We start from the raw sequence: 18,190 nt of genomic DNA, 5'->3' as shown, positions 1-18,190 counted from the left end.
AGGCTACCAGCAAGTATATCTCACACGAAACGTTTAAAAATATTTCACATAACATATCCAAATCTTCATTATATTTCTAGTTACAATATTACTTCATTTACTGTTTCAATATTACTTCATTTACTGTTTCAATATTACTTCATTTACGGTTACAATATCACTTAATTTACGGTTATAATATCACTTAATTTACGGTTATAATATCACTTAATTTACGGTTTCAGTATTACTTAATTTACGGTTATAATATTATTTCATTTACGGTTTCAATATTACTTCATTTACCATTTCAATATTACTTCATTTGCTGTTTCAATATTACTTCATTTGCTGTTTCAATATTACTTCATTTACGGTTACAATATCACTTAATTTACGGTTATAATATCACTTAATTTACGGTTATAATATTATTTCATTTACGGTTTCAATATTACTTCATTTACGGTTGTGATATTACTTTACTTACGGTTTCAATATTATTTCATTTACGGTTACAGTATTACTTAATTTACGGTTATAATATCACTTAATTTACGGTTATAATATTACTTCATTTACGGTTAAAGTATTACTTCATTTACGGTTTCAGTATTACTTCATTTACGGTTTCAATATTACTTCATTTACGGTTGTGATATTACTTTATTTACGGTTTCAATATTATTTCAATTACGGTTAAAGTATTACTTCATTTACGGTTACAGTATTACTTAATTTACGGTTTCAATATTACTTCATTTACGGTTACAGTATTACTTAATTTACGGTTTCAATATTATTTCAATTACGGTTAAAGTATTACTTCATTTACGGTTACAGTATTACTTAATTTACGGTTTCAATATTACTTCATTTACGGTTACAGTATTACTTAATTTACGGTTTCAATATTATTTCAATTACGGTTAAAGTATTACTTCATTTACGGTTACAGTATTACTTAATTTACGGTTTCAATATTACTTCATTTACGGTTACAGTATTACTTAATTTACGGTTTCAATATTATTTCAATTACGGTTAAAGTATTACTTCATTTACGGTTACAGTATTACTTAATTTACGGTTTCAATATTACTTCATTTACGGTTACAGTATTACTTAATTTACGGTTTCAATATTACTTCATTTACGGTTACAGTATTACTTCATTTACGGTTTCAATATTACTTCATTTACGGTTATAATATTATTTCATTTACGGTTTCAATATTACTTCATTTACTGTTGTGATATTACTTTATTTACGGTTTCAATATTATTTCATTTACGGTTGTGATATTACTTTATTTACGGTTTCAATATTACTTCATTTACGGTTTCAATATTACTTTATTTACGGTTTCAATATTATTTCATTTACGGTTGTGATATTACTTTATTTACGGTTACAGTATTACTTCATTTACGGTTTCAATATTAATTCAATTACGGTTTCAATATTACTTCATCTACGGTTTCAATATTACTTCATCTACGGTTTCAATATTATTTCAATTTATAATGCATACACTTATGAAAAGTGTTTATTTTTTAAATTAATGCAAAATTATAAAATACGTATACGTACGACAACCAATAAGTCTCTCACCATTTAAGCAATAATAAAAAACATGATTCATGAGTTTGCTTGACAACATATGTTCTTTTTTATTGAAACAGGATTAACTGCGACAGGTTTTTTTCCCTATAATGTAATCAATTATTTGTCTAGACATGTGATTTGATTTCCTTTGACTAAATCTTTCAGAGTGTAATATAAAAACACAGCTACACTCTAATACTGTGCAAGTAATCAATTATAATTAATTTTCCGGCTTGAATATTATAATATACTTTGTTGAAACTAACCAAAGACGTGACTTTATAAATAGTAAGAGATGATTTTGCCGCTTAGAATTGCAACATCAACGTATATGAAAAATGCATTCCTACGTTACAGATGTTCAGGAGAATAATTAAAAAATCCTAAAGCATTGTATTGCATTCCCCTCGTATACTGAGTACATACAGTTAAATGACTATTTGCATCCCCTCTTATACTGAGTACATACAGTTATATGACTATTTGCATCCCCTCTTATACTGAGTACATACAGTTAAATGACTATTTGCATCCCCTCTTATACTGTATACATACAGTTAAATGACTATTTGCATCCCCTCTTATACTGAGTACATACAGTTAAATGACTATTTGCATCCCTTTTTATATAGAGTACATACAGTTAAATGACTATTTCACTCTTAAAACTTAAAATAGACGTTAGCTGATTCACTAAGCAGATGCATTGGCAAACACCTTGTTTTCAAGCTACACCATGAAATTTAACAAGCAAATAAAGGAATTATACCATTTCGCCTTATGAAAAAGACGAATACTACTACTACTACTACTAATAATAATAATAATAATAATAATAATAATAATGATAAATTAGTCAACACACCGGTGGCCTAAGTGGATAGAGCGTCGGGGGTTCGAACCACGGCCGAGTCATACCAAAGACTACATGTATGTGACATGATGCTTCAGAGCTAGACATCACTATCAACTGCCACGCGGCAGATTTCGTAACGATACGACTGAACAGTCGTTGGCAAGCTACGTTAAAATCCTCCCCCCGTACTAAGAAGAAGAATATTAACACTACTACTACTACTACTACTAATAATAATAAGAAGAAATAAAGATAATTATGATTGCACAATTATAATGATGTAACACTGTTTCAGATGCTTTCAAAAATATCGTAAGTAAATATTTCAGGAGAAAATATATGGATGGTAAAAGGTTTTAATACTACGACACAGCTGTAAATGAACTTTTTGAATAAAGAATACAGTTCTGTGTTTATGACACTGAGCTGTAGATGAACTTTCGAATAAGGAATACAGTTCTGACTTTATGACACAGCTGTTAATGAACTTTAGAATAAGGAACACAGTTCTGAATTTATAGCACAGCTGTAGATGAACTTTCGAATAAGGAATAAATGCTGACGCGATGACACTGACCTGTAGATGAACTTTCAATAAGGAATAAGATACTGACTTTACGACACTGAGCTGAATATGAACTTTCGAATAAGGAATACAATTCTGACTTGATGACACTGACCTATAGATGAACTTTCGAATAAAGAATACTATTCTGACCTCTATCATTCATTTACAACCATATTTGTTTTGTGAAAGTATGGACTGTAGTACTCCAATCTGGCTGACGTGTCACTGTAATTATTGTAACCTTGGGAGCTGACTACGTAAAATATAAGTCTATGATTTAATGTTTGTGTGTAAATTTGTCTCATTTAGTATGGTTGATAAAATTATGACTGAATTCTAAATTCGGCATTATTTTCTTCCAGGACAAAATGGAAACGTCAGACAGCAGTTGGTCTTGAATTGTTGGCAGAAGCTGGAAACTACGCTGCGGTACAAAGACTTCTTCAGTCAAATCCTTACTGGTTTACCTACCATCCACAAGCAGCCGGTATCATTTCTAATATAGACGCCCTCTACTTCCGGTCAGGAGAAAATTCTATTCCGGGTCAAAGACCACCGTTACCTCGAATGTTTATTCACGGACTTCAACAGCACGTCAGTCACTTACCAGCAAATACTGCCTTATTCGCTGACAACAGGAACTGAAATTTGATTGGATATAGCGTGACTATGTATTGGCCGCAAGCAATACATTTTGAAGTATCGAAACTTACAAACATTGACTGAAATACATTATTTCAACAGTGACTTGATTCGCAAAACATGTTACGGATAATTAAGTGGTGTACAATCGATGTTGTGTCTTCATCAGTAGTATAACAAATGGAAAACGTTTCTACGACATGTTAACAGTAGTATAACAAAATGAACTCTTTCTGCGGCATGTAGCAGTATAACGTTCTTCGTTGATAGTTTAAAATAATGTTACTTGTGGAATGATTTTAACACTTTAACGTAGCATTCTTCATGGAGCAGACATTTTTCCAGAAAATAATGTAGTAAAAAATAATGTGATGAAAATCGTTTAAACTGTGTTAAAGATGAATATTTTATTTCCTGATGTCACGTGATGTTTAAGTTAACGCAGACTGATGATCAGAATAGTCGCATGTGCTCTAAAATTTGATTAAATATATCTTTGATCCATATGCGAATAGTGCAAGCAATTTTCTTTTCGTTAACGTTAATCTGTCACGTGATTGTTTTCCTGACTTCGATACCAGCACTGGCTCAGAACGGATTTAAACTTTGTCTATGGACTAATGTATGTCTTCTTATACTACGTTATGTCTATGAACTAATACATTACTGCCGGTATTGTTATACAACGGAAGAAGTTTCTTTTAGACAGTATGCCACATTGCAGTGTCATGGACGGAAAATATAAAATGAAACATGAAATGTAATTCGTAACATGTAAACTATTTAAAAATTCCATTTATTAAAGCATGATGATCTAAGTTAATCGGAAATCAGGGGAAGAATATTGCAATTTTAACTCATTTCATATTTCAAATAAATTTTTCGCTTACTTTCTTCCTTGTATTTTGTGTTTGTATTCACAAGCAGTGGGCTGCTAATAAAAGGATTTCATAACTTAAATACAACACTCATAGATAAAGAAATGCAATCCTTCCATAAATCAGTGCATGTATGAGTTCATACCTCCCCTCCCTCCCTATCTCCCTCCCTCCCTCTATCTATCTATCTATCTATCTATCTATCTATCTATCTATCTATCTATCTATCTATCTATCTATCTATCTATCTATCTATCTATCTAAATTACACCAATCATCACATCAGCTGTGCGATCTAGTAACTTGCAAATTAAATAATAATTGGATATGATTAGTTTGAGGCTTAATGGTACGGCAGCATTAGCGGTTATTTAAGTACCTTGCACAAGGATTCATCATGGTAGCCGTCCAGGGCTCATTCTGTTGTAGGATTCGAACCCAGACCCTTTCGGTCGCGCTTCCTACAAGCTAAGCACTTAGTTAACTTGGATTCTACTTCAATTACTCGCCTCTTACAAGATGCTGGGAAACGCAACAGGTGTATTCTACATCGACTACCCTGCGGATGTTAATCTATTATGAACTCACTGACAATATACGATATTTTAACGGTTTTCAGTTCATGATAGTAATAATAATAATAATAATAATAATAATAATAATAATAATAATAGAAAAACTAATGTGTCTAATCTTTAGAAGCTCTAAGCACTTTATAAAATTAGTAACACAAAAACCCACATACAGCGACAGATTACAAAAACAATCACCATGAAATTACGAAACAAAACACGCTTACAATAATTAAGGAAATAAACTTGATTGGGTTTTAAATAGGTTCTTGTAGTCGAAATATTGAGTTGTATGAGCACTCTTGAATGAGATCACTTTGTTATTGTGATCTATGGTCAATTAGTTACATGTAGCTGTGCTCTGGTACGCAAAATAACTTTGTCCGTATGACTTCGTTTTAAGAGTGGTAGCAATGAAAGTACGAGAGTCGATAAAGGGGCGCAAGTTTCCAGATACGATTTATACATGGGTGAGGTGAGATAGATATATTGAACTGGAGGCAGTCTACGAAATGTAGCACAGTGAACAGATTTTGTGCTTGATTCTAGATTGAACGGTTAGACAGTGAAGGATACAAAGCGTAATGGGTGTGGTGTGTGCTCAGTTCTTTGCTCTATAATGATACTCTGAACATTTGTGTTTTGAACTTCTGTACAGTTTCTGTGGTTGATACTGAGACGCACCAGATATAAGTGAGTTACAATAGTCCATTCTTGAAATTATTAAGGTACACACAGGTGTTTTAGTGGCATCAACCGAAAACAGAACTGCGAATGGACCTGATGCATCTCAGCTCAGTATATGCAGCCTTGCATATGTTCATGACTTGTTCATGTAATCAGAGAGTACTGTCGAGAGACACTCCTAGGTCTCCTACTGAGTATGCCAAGTTAACGTTGGTATTGCTGAAAGGAAAGACTGCTAATGTCTTTACGTGGTGATCAGGATGGATTCAATACATATCTATCTATCTATCTGTCTATCTATCTATCTATCTATCTATCTATCTATCTATCTATCTATCTCGATATATATATATATATATATATATATATATATATATATATATATATATATATATAACTATATATATATATATATATATATATATATATATATATATATATATATATATATAACTATATATATATATATATATATATATATATATATATATATATATATATATATATATATATATATATATATATATATATATATATAACTAGAGTAAAAATTATTTCCGATGATAAAAAGATATATTATTTAAAGGCAGAGACAAGTACGATCCCAAAAAGAGATGACCACTGACCCGTCTAGCTGATGCCAGATACGTTTTTTATATCTTCATTGGCCAGTTTAATTCTTGCCTTATGCGTTTGTGAGATATCCACTGTGTAGTTTAGTTCTTGTCAAATGCGTTCTAGAAATATCCACTTACCAGTTTAATACTTGCCAGATATGTTTAAGAAATATCCACAGGCCAGTTTAGTTCTTGCCACATACGTTTTGTTTGCATTTAATATATAAACAGTAGCGCATGTGAAGTCAACTGCAAAATGAATGAAAATAATAGAAGGCAGACACGGGTGTTTTGTATATATCTAAACATGGGGACTTCACTGTGATAAAACGTGACATCTTAGACAGGTGAGCGCCATCTGAAGTCATATTATAACGAAGTAAAATAAATTTAACAGAAACGAAAGTCAATTCATATCACTGCGTTGGCCCTACTTGCAAGGGGGCGGTTCGAATATATCTGGATACAGTTAGTCATAGGCTTTCAAGACTAAGTTCCCACCCTTTACATACTATAATTTGTTTTGGTTAATCTGCTGACCACATCTGACCATGAGTAAACATTATTTTCCTGACCATGAGTAATCACTATTTGCCTGACAATGAGTAATCATTATTTGCTGACTATCAGTAATCATTATTTGCCTGACCATGAGTACTCACTATTTGCCTGTGAATAATTCATCGTTTGGCCAAACGTATATACCCATACAAATGTTCACATTCATTATTCAAGAATGTTATTAATTAGATCTAATTTATGTTAATAAGCAGTTATTTTTATTAAAAAGCACCAATTTCACGAAGATTACAAGGTGTTAATATAGGAATACATTTCAAGAATTACATCAGTAGACTTCAAGTTGCATACTGACAATAAACAAAAAGTCTTATCAAAGTCTATTGTATGGTATTACTTAGTGGGCTTACGCGGTAGTGAACGGAGATCTATGAAACTAAAGGGATAACTTTTTAAATAGTTTAACTTGTATTGTTCTCTGTGGTAGAAGAGATGTGACAGAGGTTGAATACCAAGCAGAACACTTCACCCTGTCTCTGTATTTGTGTCTGTCTATCTGTTTCTCTCTCTCTCTCTCTCCCTATATATATATATATATATATATATATATATATATATATATATATATATATATATATATATATATATATATATATATATATATATATATGGTGTTTCCAGTTTAATTTTTTCATTTGAAAACAACACTGAAAACAACATTTTATATAACTTACATTAATTTGTAACCCATTCTAATACTTCTGTTTCAAAAGAAAAATTTACACTTTTACTAATTGGATTCTGCTATGTTCAAACTATTTAAATCACCAGGCATTGGCATCATGGCCCCATAAACTGAAGCTTAGGCTGTCAAGAAACGTGTCATTGCGGTGTTTTATTGAGTGGTTAATATAGACTGCTTTTGAGTGGGACGGTACAATTATTGTTTGGGAGAAAGGCATGACTTTTTCACACCAAAAAATCTAGGGTACTCTGGTTTATGAAAAACTTAAGATAGCGTATACTTGAATGGGTGTGGTGTTTTCTATAATGGGATTTTGTAGGGGATTGAGAAATGGGCCCTATTTCTATGCAAGATGACTTGCATTTATTCCGCCTATTCCGTGTGTAATATCGACCACTCCCTCAGCCAAGCTCTGTCTGGCAGTACAAAATAAACATACATACATACATACATACATACATACATACATACATACATACATACATACATACATGCATGCATACATACATACATACATACATACCTCATTACCACGATGCAGTGGTCTAAAGCGCTCTCCGTTACGGATCACTGCCATTTCACCTCTGTCTGCGTGGGTTCGAGTCTCCGCTTCTCGTGGGTCGGTGGTTCTTTCTGCGAATTTCCCGGGTTCTTCCTCCACCATTAATACTGTCCGCTATGTATAGCCTATCGTGTGCCGAAAAATAGCGTTAAACCCAAACAACAACCACGATGCAAGGCGCACCCAGTTTCTGAGAAAAAATATTTATAAAGAGGAAGGAAATATTTTGTCATATTTTTTTTTTGTGCAGTGTGCAAATTAATAACTTCAGAATATATCCATCTTCAATCATAAGTAGGTACCGACGGCGTGAGAAGAATGAAAGATCACGACGTTACAATCGAAATGTGTTCTTTGATTGGGAAATGTTAAAGGGTTTAAAAAAGGACGACAAGAAACATAAAACAGAAAACCTGAAAACGATAGGAACTGACATGCAAGTAACCATTCAGCTAACATAAATCTCTGTCTCTGTCTCTGTCACTCTCTCTTTATATATATATATATATATATATATATATATATATATATATATATATATATATATATATATATATATATATATATATATATATATATATATATATATATATATATATATATATATAAGGTCTGTCAAAGGTTATAGCATTTATAAAATAACATAGCAACTTGACTGCAATGCAGGCAAATATGAATCTGAAATATATTTGTTGTTATTTATTGGAACATAAAATGTTCATCAAAATCCTCTGATAGTAATAAAATATCCCCTGCAAGGTATACCATGAAGAGCGGTGGTAAAACGTTGAAAAATTAAATTAAAAATAATTTTGAAATTAGTTTACATAATTCAATCACCATGCACATCATTATTGTTAATTGACACTAAAAGTGTTGATGCAAATTTTTAAAGTATATGCATGGTATATATTCATATTTATGAAGCCCAAAGACACACTCGTAGTTCAGCAAGTTTACTATGTCAGATAAATACTATTTGTATTCTATGACGTTTACCAAAAGGTTGTATCCTATGACGTTTACAAATAGGTGGTATCCTATGACGTTTACCAATAGATTGTATCCTATGACGTTTACCAATAGGATTTATCCTATGACGTTTACCAATATGTTGTATCCTACGACTTTGCCAATATGTTGTATCCTACGACTTTGCCAATAGGTTGTATTCTATGACTTTGCCAATAGGTTGTTTCCTATAACGTTTAACAATAGGCTGTATCTTGCGACGGTTGTCAATAGGTTGTTTTCTATAACGTTTAACAATAGGCTGTATCTTGCGACATTTGTCATTAGGTTGTTTTCTATAACGTTTAACAATAGGCTGTATCTTGCGACATTTGTCATTAGGTTGTATCCTATGACGTTTACCAATAGGTTCGTGGAACAAGCGTTTTCAGCCCTTTTGGTGACTACCATCCAAACTTTAATCAACAAATTTCAACCAGTAGAACAGAATGTTCTACTGGCTCGTTCCAAGCCTATCGAACAAAATGTACACTGACTTGTTCCAGGCCAAGATGAATGCAGCAGAGATCTGTTTGCAAATATGGAAAACTATTTCTGTTTCATTCAAGAATAGACAAATTTGTTACTGACATTTAATTAGTACCAAACGAGTTATTTAATGTTTTGCTAAAAGTTAACTCGTACCAAATGAATACTTATTGTTCTACTACAAATTAACTGGCAACTGATGAACACTGATCTTTTTATAGGAGGAACCGTAAAACAAACTATATGTTCTATTTTTCATATCATTTATTGATTCTGTCTGACCTAACTGTTCTACTTTGACAAGAAGTACGAATTTATGAACATTATTGAAACATATTGTTTAAAAATCTCTCATATCTATTCTCCTTTTGTCGTATATGTATATGCCCTATCTGTTCTATCTACCATATCTGTTTTCTTTGTCCTATATGTTCTATCTACCATATCTATTATCTTTGTCCTATATATTATATCTACCTTATCTGTTTTCAATGTCCTATATGTTTTATCTACCAAATATGTTATCTACGTCTGATCTGTTTTATTCATTATGTCGGCTCTTTGCGTTCTACTTTGACAAATAATACGAATTGATCAACACTGTTCATATATTTTGTCTAGAAATCTGTTCTATCCGTCGTATCTGTCCTATCCGTTATATTTTTCCTATCTGTCCGATCTGTTGTATCTCTTCTGTCCGGTATGTTATAATTTTTTTTACATCAATATGTTCTGTATGGTACATGCATCGTATCTGTTTTATTTGCTCTATTAGCACCATCTGTCAGCTTTCATTATTAATCGTTACTTATACTGCATCAATAGCGCAATAAAGACATTGGCCTGATCACCTTCAAACGACGAGGGTTTCGAATTCCCATGACTCCTTGTAACGTAAACCAATATGTTTCATGTGATATCAACACTGGAATCATTCATATGAAAGTGTCATTCACCGTGACACAAACTATTTTCCTCTTTCACTAAGACTACTAGATAAATATAACCGTTAACGTCTGAAATATGTTTACCAAAGTAATATAATTGTTAAAGTCGCACATATTTATCTAGGACAATATAAACTGTTAACGTCTAACATGTTTATCAATGACATTAGAACCTGTTAAAGTCTGACAATTTTATCGAGGACAATATAACGTCTGACATATTTATCGAGGACTTTTATTATGGAGGAGACATATGCATATTTCTTGTAAACCTATTTCATCCTTGCCTTGCAGGTCTCTGTCTGGCATTCCATTTCATCCCGGTCTTGTAGGTATCTGTCTAGCACGCCATCTCATCCTTGCCTTTCATTTCTCTGTCTAGCATCCCAATTCATCCTTGCCATGCAGGTTTCCGTCTCTCATCCCATCACATCATTACTTGCAGGTCTCTGTCTATCATCATTTTCATCCTTGCCTTGCAGATCTCTGTCTAGCATCCCATTTTATTCTTGCCTTGCGGGTCCCTGTCTAGCACGTCATCTCATCCTTGCCTTTCATTTCTCTGTCTAGCATTCCATTTCATCCTTGCCTTGCAGATCTCTGTCTACTGCTTTTAATCCCATTTCATCCTTGCCTTGCAGGTCCCTGTCCAGCATCACATTTAATCCTTGCCATGCAAGTATCTATCTAGTATCCCATTTCATTTTTGCCTTGCAGGTCTATGCCTGCCGCGTACAATCCCATTTCATCCTTGCCTTGCAGGTCTCTTTCTAGCATCGGATTTCATCCTTTCCTTGCTGTTGTTGTTGTTCTAGGGTTTAACGCCATTTTTCAGCACAAGATAGGCTATACATGGCGGCCAGTATAACTGGTGGAGGAAGAACCCTGGAAAACCCAGGGAAGAACCACTGACCCACGAGAAGCTACTGACAGGCTTTCCCACGTACCTTGCCTTGCATTTCTCTGTCTAGCATCCCATTTCACCATTGCCTTGCAGATCTCTGTCTACTGCTTCGAATCCCATTTCATCAGCGTTGTTTACGACCGTTTTGTAAGGAGATTCTGCATTATTATACAGAAATTCTTTATTCTTCTGGGGCAACTTTTGTATTCTTGTGAGGAGATGCTGTATTCTTGTACGGAAATTCTTTATTCTTGTAAGGAGATTCTGTATTCTTGTAAGGAAATTCTTTATTCTTGTAAGGAAATTCTGCATTGTTGTAAGGGTATTCTGTATTCTTGTAAGGAGATTCTGTATTCTTGTAAGGAAATTCTTTATTCTTGTAATGAGATTCTGTATTGTTGTAAGGAAAATGTGTATTGTTGTAAGGAAATTCTTTATTCTTGTAAGGAGATTCTGTATTCTTGTAAGGAAATTCTTTATTCTTGTAAGGAGATTCTGTATTCTTGTAAGGAGATTTTTTATTCTTGTAAGGAGATTCTGTATTGTTGTAAGGGTATTCTGTATTCTTGTAAGGAGATTCTGTATTCTTGTAAGGAAATTCTTTATTCTTGTAAGGAGATTCTGTATTCTTGTAAGGAAATTCTTTAGTAAGGAAATTATTCTTACATTCTTGTAAGGAAAGTCTTTATTCTGGTAAGGAGATTCTGTATTCTTCACATGAAATTCTGTATTGTTGTAAGGAAATTCTATACACTTGCAAGGAAATATTTGTATTGTTGTAAGGAGATATTTTATTCTTGTAAGGAGATTCTGTATTGTTGTAAGTAAATGTCTGTATTGTTGTAAGGAACTTGTGTATTGATGTAAGGAGATTCTGTATATTCGTAAAGATATTCTGTAGTCTTGTAAGGAGATTTTTGTATTCTTGTAAGGACATTTTCTATTGTTTTAAGGAGATTCTGTATTTTTGTAAGGAAATTTTGTATTGTTGTAAGGAGATTCTGAATTCTTGAAAGGAAATGTTTTATTCTTAAATTCTTGTAAGGAAATTCTTTACTCTTGTAAGGAGATTATATATTTTAGTAAGGAAATTTTTGCATTTTTGTAAGGATTGTAAGGAGATGTTGTATTCTAGTAAGGAAATGCTGTACTATTTTACGGAAATGTTTGTATTGTTGTAAGGAGAATCGGTATTGTTGTGAGGAGATTTTGTATTGTTGTAAGGAGATTCTATACTCTTCTAAGGAAATGTTTGTATTACTGTAAGGCAATTCTGTATTGTTGTAAGGAAATTCTGTATTGTTGTAAGGAAATTTCGTATTTTTGTAAGGAAATTTCGTATTTTTGTAAGGAAATTTCGTATTTTTGTAAGGAAATTTCGTATTTTTGTAAAGAAATTTCGTATTTTTGTAAGGAAATTTCGTATTTTTGTAAAGAAATTTCGTATTTTTGTAAGGAAATTTCGTATTTTTGTAAGGAAATTTCGTATTTTTGTAAAGAAATTTCGTATTTTTGTAAGGAAATTTCGTATTTTTGTAAGGAAATTTCGTATTTTTGTAAAGAAATTTCGTATTTTTGTAAAGAAATTTCGTATTTTTGTAAGGAAATTTCGTATTTTTGTAAGGAAATTTCGTATTTTTGTAAGGAAATTTCGTAAAGAAATTTCGTATTTTTGTAAAGAAATTTCGTATTTTTGTAAGGAAATTTCGTATTTTTGTAAAGAAATTTCGTATTTTTGTAAGGAAATTTCGTATTTTTGTAAGGAAATTTCGTATTTTTGTAAAGAAATTTCGTATTTTTGTAAAGAAATTTCGTATTTTTGTAAGGAAATTTCGTATTTTTGTAAAGAAATTTCGTATTTTTGTAAGGAAATTTCGTATTTTTGTAAAGAAATTTCGTATTTTTGTAAGGAAATTTCGTATTTTTGTAAGGAAATTTCGTATTTTTGTAAGCATGTTCTGTATTATTGTAAGGAAATTCTGTATTGTTGTAAGGAGATTTTTTACTCATGTAAGGAAATTTTCGTCTTCTTGTAAGGAGATTCTGTATTTTTGTAAGGAAATCTTTGTATTGTTTTAAGGACAGTCTGTATTCTTGGAAGGAAAAGCTGTATCCTTTTAAAGAAATTCTGTGTTCTTGTAAGGAAATGTTTGTATTCTTGTAATAAAATTCTGTATTGTTGTAAGGATATTCTGTATTGTTGTAAGGAGATTCTGTATTCTTGAAAGGAAATATTTTATTCTTAAATTCTTGCAAGGATATTCTTTAGTCTTGTAAGGAGATTTTGTATTCTTGTCAGGTAATTATGTATTGTTGTAAGGAAAATTTTGTATTCCTGTAAGGAGATTGTGTATTCTTGTAAGGAAATTCTGTACTCTTGTAAGGATAATCTGTATTCTTCTAAGGATATTCTGTATTGCCGTAAGGAAATATTTGTATTGATACAAGGACATTCTGTATTGTTGATAGGAGATTCTGTATTCTTGAAAGGAAATATTTTATTCTTAAATTCTTGTAAGGAAATTATTTATTCGTCAAGAGAGATTCTGTATTCTTGTAAGAAGATTCTTTATTATTGTAAGGAGATTTTGTATTTTTCTAAGGAGATTCTGTATTCTTGCAAAGAAAGTTTTGTATTCTTGAGGAGATTCTCTATTGTTGTAAGGAAATTCTGTATTGCTGTAAGGAAATGTATTGTTGTGGAGAGCGTCTGTATTCTTGTAAGGAGATTATGTATTGTTGTAAGGAAGTTCTGTATTATTGTAAGGAAATTCAGTATTGTTATAAGGAGATTCTGTATTCTTGAAAAGAAATATTTTAATTTTGAATTCTTGTAAGGAAATTGTTTATTCGTAAAGAGATTCTGTATTCTTGTAAGAAGACTGTATATTATTGTAAGGAGTTTTTGTGTTTTGTAAGGAGATTCTGTATTCTTCAAGAGATTTTGTATTCTTGCAAAGCGATTCTGTATTTTTATAAAGTAATTCATGATAAATATCTTTTGTTTTCTTGCCTTTGTGTATGGACTCTACCTCGCCGTGTTGAGTACTATAAACTTGTAGAGACAGAGATACAATGACAACAGTATATGAAGGTGAGTAAATGACCTTATTACGGTCAGTAATGTCATCGGTATGGTCCGTAATACCATTATCATGGTCCGTAATACCATTATTATTGTCTGTAATACCATTATCATGGTATGTAATAGCATTGCTGTGGTCTTTAGTACCATTATCACGGTCAGTAATGCCATTATCACGATATGTAATACCATTGTTATGGTCTGTAATACCATTGCTATTGTCTGTAATACCAGTATCACGGTCTGTAATACCATTGTTATGGTCTGTAATACCATTGCTATGATATGTAATACCATTGCTATGGTCTGTAATGCCATTATCACGGTTTGTAATACCATTGTTATGGTCTGTAATACCATTGCTATGGTCTGTAATGCCATTATCACTGTCTGTAATACCATTGTTATGGTCTGTAATACCATTGCTATGATGTGTAATACCATTGCTATGGTCTGTAATGCTATTATCACGGTTCGTAATACCATTGTTATGGTCTGTAATACCATTGCTATGGTCTGTAATGCCATTATTACGGTCTGTAATACCATTGTTATGGTCTGTAATACCATTGCTGTGGTCTGTAATGCCATTATCACGGCCTGTAATACCATTGTTATGGTCTGTAATACCATTGCTATGGTCTGCAATGTCATTATCACGGTCTGTAATACCACTTTTACGGTCTGTAATACCATTGCTATGGTCTTTAATGACATTATCACGGTCTGTAATACCATTGTTATGGTCTGTAATACCATTGCTATGGTATGTAATACCATATCTATGGTCTTTAATACCATTGCTATGGTCTGTAATGCCATTATCACTGTCAGTAATACCATTGTTATGGTCTGTAATACCATTGATATGGTCTTTAATACCGTTATCACGGTCTGCAATACCATTGTTATGGTCTGTAATACCATTGCTATTGTCTGTAATACCATTATCACGGTCTTTAATACCCTTGCTATGGTCTGCAATGCCATTATCACGGTCTGTAATACCTTTGTTATGGTCTGTAATATCATTATGTGGTCTTTAATACCATTATCATGGTCTGTAATACCATTATCACTGTCAGTAATACCATTATCACGGTCTGTAATACCACTGTTATGGTATGTAATACCATTGCTTTGGTATGTAATACCATTGCTATGGCCTGTAATGCCATTATCACGGTCTGTAATACCTTTGTTATGGTCTGTAATACCAATGCTATGGTCTTTAATACCATTATCATGGTCTGTAATACCATTATCACGGCATGTAATACCATATTTATGGTTTCTAATACCATTATCTCGGTATGTAATACCATTATCACGGTCTGAAATACCATTGTTATGTCTGTAATACCATGATCACGGTACGTAATACCATTGCTCTGGCCTGTGGTACCATTTTCACGATCTGTGATACCATTATCACGGTCTGATTATCACGGTATGTAATAGCATTATCACGGTCTGTAATAGCATTATCACGGTCTGTAATATCATTATCACGGTTTGTAATGTCATTATCACGGTCTGTAATATCATTATCACGGTCTATAATAGCATTATAACGGTATGTAGTACCATTTTTATCGTCTATAATAAGATTATCATGGTCAGTAATCCCATTTTTATGGCCTGTAATACAATTGTTATGACCTGTAATACCAGGGGCGTACCCTAAGTAATTGGCACCCGGGGTTGATCCTTCCTTTGGCACTCCCACAAATAATTTTCAAATGTAAATACAGAAAAATATATTATGTTTACAAGTATATTTTTAAACAGTACAGCACTTTCATAAGCAAATTGGAAATAACTTTAACTTTGGCGAATGTTTCATTTGGTTGGAAAACTTGTACTGGTATTTCAAATCTCCCCACACTGGAGCCTTTTCTGGCTGTCACCTGGGAAGGACCGTCTCCACTTCGCACCCATTTTAGTATGCCACTGTGTAATACTATTGATACGGTTTGTAATACCATTATTATGGTATGCAATACCAACAACAATATATCAATAGTATGAAATGTAGTGTGACGGCACAAGTTTATATGAGTTATTTATAGTCTTTTTGTGGTTATGTACCTAATTGCTAAATTGAAATAATTTGAAGAGGTTTTGTCTTTCATAGACACTGCTTAAACACTTATTTCTTCTTAGAATGTGTACTTGTTGAGAAACACTGCTTCAACACCTGTACCATCTTAGATCGAATGTGTACTTGTCGAGATGCACGCTGTTTAAACACCTGTACCATCTTCGAATGTGTTCTTGTTGAGGTAGACACTGTTTAAACACTTGCACCATCTTAGATAGAATGTGTACTTGTCGAGATAGACACTGTTTAAACACTTGTATCATCTTAGATATAACGTGTACTTGTCGATATAGACACTGTTGAAACACTTGTCCCATCTAAGAATGTGTCCTTGTCGAGATAGACACTGAACACTTGTACTATCTTAGAATGTGTACTTTTTCGAGATAGACACCGTTTAAACACTTGTCCCATCTAAGAATGTGTACTCGTTGAGATAGACACTGTTCAAACACTTGTACCATCTTCGAATGTGTACTTTTTATATACATACACACTGTTTAAACACTTGTACCATCTTCGAATGTGTTCTTTTTTATATAGATAAACACTGTTTAAACACTTGCACCAAATTCGAGTCCAACAAACACGGCGTTGAACAGTATCTACGATGTTACATAGGCAATCAGCTGCCCATTCGACTGTGTCAGACGCTGGCCTTGAAATCTCATTCACTTCCTCATAAAATTAATACCACCACTCCATTTCAGCACGGCGCATCAAAGATTACAACCAAATAAATGTCTTTGTAAAATTTCGGTGGAGAATATCGAACGCTGAATAACACTAACATTTACAAATGCATATTGTTTCCTTCAAGACTAGAAAATTGTAAACAATATGGTTGAGGTATGGAATTTTTATTGATCCAACATCATAACATGAGCCAATTTATCGAGGAGAAAAACCCGTATTAGCAAAATTCCCAACCGTACTAAGTTAAATTTTCATTGCTGACAGCTACTAAAATCAACCTATTGAACAAAACAGTTTTCATTTAGTTAATTTATTTCCATTTCTCCATTTTTAATTCAGCATATTGTGAATTTAAAAATAAAAATTTAATATAATTGTAAGAATTTTTGCACGTTGTAATCATTTAGGGTTATCCTAGAAAAGTGCCTATACAGCTGAAATAGTGATTTTTTTTTCTTTTAAACCTATCGATATTATTTAGTACAATAAAATATTGATACATGGACTTTAATTGAGGACAAGATGGTATCTTTCGAAAGCAGCATTTAAATTTTTTAGACTTTAATACAAGCGTATGGCTAGTTATCTCCCTTTCATTAGAATGACAATATGTAACATGTGAATGTTTAATGTTTTTAAAAAAAATAAATGAATCCGTTAAGTTCAGATTATGTTTTAAAAATGTGTTTGTGAATCAAAATATCATTTTGTATTTCCCAT

At 32.4% G+C, this 18,190-nt stretch overlaps 1 protein-coding gene across 1 annotated transcript in view; it reads left to right on the top strand.

Annotated features, from left to right (window-relative positions):
* The window catches only part of LOC149780121 (barH-like 2 homeobox protein), a 30,580-nt gene extending 26,032 nt beyond the window's left edge, over positions 1-4,548 (top strand). Inside the window, exon 3 of the mRNA XM_089936332.1 lies at positions 3,375-4,548. Within this exon, the coding sequence (XP_089792458.1) occupies positions 3,375-3,657 (283 nt within the window). The 3' untranslated portion in view covers positions 3,658-4,548. The remainder of the gene's footprint in view (positions 1-3,374) is intronic.
* Positions 4,549-18,190: the final 13,642 nt, after the last annotated feature.

Source organism: Sinohyriopsis cumingii, chromosome 16 (assembly GCF_028554795.1).
Source record: "Sinohyriopsis cumingii isolate HCF-2022 chromosome 16, ASM2855479v2, whole genome shotgun sequence".
Taxonomy (NCBI): domain Eukaryota; kingdom Metazoa; phylum Mollusca; class Bivalvia; order Unionida; family Unionidae; genus Sinohyriopsis; species Sinohyriopsis cumingii.
Note: the sequence above shows the minus strand (reverse complement) of the source record. Positions and strands in the feature narration are given on the sequence as shown.